The 3,383-nt window shown below is 39.6% G+C and overlaps 1 protein-coding gene across 1 annotated transcript; it reads right to left on the bottom strand.

Annotated features, from left to right (window-relative positions):
- Window positions 1-274: 274 nt before the first annotated feature.
- On the bottom strand, window positions 275-1,260 carry LOC141598195 (uncharacterized). Its single transcript, XM_074418079.1, has 2 exons — window positions 621-1,260; window positions 275-510 (listed from the first exon to the last, which is right to left on the bottom strand). Exons 1-2 carry the CDS (start codon window positions 1,249-1,251, stop codon window positions 476-478), a joined length of 666 nt encoding a protein of 221 aa, XP_074274180.1. The 5' UTR covers window positions 1,252-1,260; the 3' UTR covers window positions 275-475.
- Window positions 1,261-3,383: the final 2,123 nt, after the last annotated feature.

Below are 3,383 nucleotides of genomic sequence, written 5' to 3'. Positions count from 1 at the left end.
CAACACCTTTGAAGGAAATACGAGTCATCTTACCGATGATACATGATTCACACGTGCCAAATGATTGAAAATCAAAGGCCGAGATAGCTCCATTTTGGATGAGCTGTTTAACGCGTTTCTCATTAATGTGTCCCATACGGCAGTGCCATAGGTACGTTTGATCTTTATCATCAACCTTTAACTTTTTATTCATTACGTGTAATATTTCGGTGGTCTGATCTAAAACATAAATTCCGTTCATGGAGACTGCCTTGCCATAAATCATATCGTGTAATGAGAAAATGCAAGAATTATTCTCTATTACAAATGAAAAACCAAGTTTGTCAAGTGCAGAAACTAAAATAATGTTTTTGAAAGACTGGGTACATAATAGCAGTTATATAAAAATAACTCAAATCCGCTAGGAAGCTGGATCACGTATGTTCCCCTCGAGACGGCAGCCAATCGTGCTCCATTCCCGATACGCAGGTCCACCTCACCCTTTACGAGGGGTTCGATGTTCCGGAGCCCCTGCACATGATTACACAGATGAGAACCACAACCAGTATCTAGTACCCAAGTTCCGTAACTTGCGTGGTTAATCTCAATCATATGAATAAAAGTAGAAGAAGAAGACATACCAACAGGTTTAACGCGACCTGCCTTTATGTCCTCATGGTATACGGGACATGTACGCCTCCAATGCCCAGACTTGTGGCAATGGTGACACTCCATGTTACCATCCTTGCTCTTTGTCGCGCCTGATGAGTTGCTCGACTCACCAGGCCCACTCTTACCTGAACCCGACTTCTTAAACTTCGCCTTACCTACTGCTAGGTCTGCCTTAGCTTTGCCCTTACCCTTGCCCTTGTTTGACACAACGAGAACATCCTGTTTCATGCTCCCATTGAACTTCATGTCCTTCTCGGTCTGTACGAGAAGGGAGTGCAGTTCATGGGGACTTTTCTTCAAATCATTCATATAGTAATTCGCTCTAAAGAGCGCAAAACCATCGTGGAGTGAATGAAGCATGCGGTCAATCACAATGTTCTCGCTGATTTTACAATCAAGCGTCTCCAGCTTCTCGACATTCTCAATCATGCTGAGAATGTGTGGGCTAACTGGTTGGCCCTTCTGGAGTCTCGCATCAAAGAAGCGAGTGGTATGCTCATAGGTCACGATTCTCGGTGCTTTCGAGAATTCCTTAGTGAGCGTGGTGAAAATCTTGTTTGCACCTTGGGCTATGAAGCGTTTCTGCAAATTGGGTTCCATTGCAAAAATGAGTACGTTCTTTATCGCACCCGCTTCCATGGCGAATTCGCTATACTTGGCGAGGTCGTTAATTCTAGCCGTGGGACCTGGGTCTGGCGGCATGGGCTCAATCAGATATTTGAGCTTTCCGTCGTGATGGCGGCGATTCTCGTAATGCCGCCTCCCGATCCGCGAAGTTTGATCCATCATTCTTGATCGAGTAGACCGATTCATCCGATTCATGAAGATCCGAAGCCAGGACTCACGGTCCAATGTGGCACTTGGCATTGGGTCGTTAGTAGGACCAGCCATTTCGTTATAGCAGTTTAATTAATCGTGTTCTACACTGAAAAAGGAAGAAAACCAAAAACGAAATAAGCAACTCATCGAGGTGATTTAAGTCTATTTAAAAATTCATTTTAACGTGTAGACTCTCGCACTTGCATAATTGATCTCCCTCAAGAATGATACAAGTGATCCCAAGACTCAATTTCCGTAAATTGATAAGCCAACTGTTTAGCTAATTCTTCCGTAAGAACTCTTGGTCGATAGATTTCCGTAAATCCTATCTATAGTCCACCATAATCACAGGATCGTACGAGTGACCATAGTGTTGAGATAAAATAGATCAATCAGTTCCAACTTACCCGACGTAGAAGGGGTCATATTATGCCTACCGACGAAGAAGGGACTCATTGGAGTTTGATCTATAAAGACCATTCTCAATTTTGGTTTATACGAGGAAGATCCCATCAACTTAATTTTAATTCATTTTAAGTGAACGAAAAACTAGCATTACGTGAATGAATTAATTTAGGTGATGGCTTAAAATCGTGTGACATATGAATGTCATAGAATACTAACGCGTGACCTTTATATGAGTCAGTTTTCATGCAATAAATAGGTGGTTTGGTTTTAGGCGGAAAATGATGCAAGCTATCGTTACGATGAAAGCATCAAAAAAAATATGCAATACGTAAATAAAAATTCCTAGTGTGGCCTATCCTAGTAAAAAGAACATAATACAACTTTGGAATCCACCATTGGACCCGAAAAGCTTGTCTTGATGTTCCATCTTTTTCATGCAATGAGTGAGCATCCGGTCTCCATCTTTGGTCTTCTCAAAAATTACAATTTAAAATTTACAAATATAAACCTATTTACATTCTAAATACTAAAACTGTAATTACAAGTGAAAAATCCAAAACGGAGATACGAGATCTCAAAATACAACCAAGACCGTGTTCCATCATTACGGTAACACGTTCTACTAAGGCCACACTAAGTTACAACCGTTTGTAAAATAAATAAATACGTAATAAAAGCATTCAAGGCATTCAACAATAACGATAAATAAAATGCATCAACTAAAACAAATTTATTCGTGACATAATTCCGTAATTATGTTAAATTTATCCAAACCACCTTTTAATGATTAAAATTATATGACAAAACTGCTTCTATCAATTCAATTTTAATCCATTACAATCCGTTACTTTAAATACACTTTAAAATAACGATAAGGTACGTGAGTGAACCGTTTCACTATCAAGCGAGTGTACAACATCCGTATGATGTACATTTTATGGCCAAAAGAGAATTTTAAAACAAAAGAGTTAAAAATTTACACGCTGCCAAAACGAATTCCCTCGATCCAGGGACAAAAGTTCTCGATCAAGGAAGAAAAGGGCTCGATCGACTGAACTGCTAGTCGATCGAGAGGTATGCCAAACAGTAAGTACTCGATCGACAGAACTAGAGGTCGATCGAGGACTTTAGTCAGCAAAACTGTTCGATCGAGTACGAGGACCTCTCGATCGAACAATGGGGTTTTAAAAAGAGGTCGATCGAGTAAAGCATGTGCTCGATCGAATGAAAACATCACTGAAAAGCTCTCGATCGACAAGAAAATGGCTCGATCGAGAGGAAAACATGCTGAAACTTTAAAACCCTCGTGAAAACAGATTTGTCGAAACAAAACCATTGCAAATTTGATCTAATTCGTATAAAATTAAATCAACAAATTTGACAAAACTTAACATATTGCTATAATCTCAGTATAAAATAACAATATGCAAAATTAAAACGAAATCAAGGTCAGACATGAACAAGCATGTCACGGTTTACAAAATCGAAACAGCCGTGTATACATG

This window comes from Silene latifolia, chromosome 9 (genome assembly GCF_048544455.1).
Source record: "Silene latifolia isolate original U9 population chromosome 9, ASM4854445v1, whole genome shotgun sequence".
NCBI lineage: Eukaryota > Viridiplantae > Streptophyta > Magnoliopsida > Caryophyllales > Caryophyllaceae > Silene > Silene latifolia.
The sequence above is the reverse complement of the archived record's forward strand: the minus strand, read 5'-3'. Positions and strand labels throughout refer to the sequence as shown.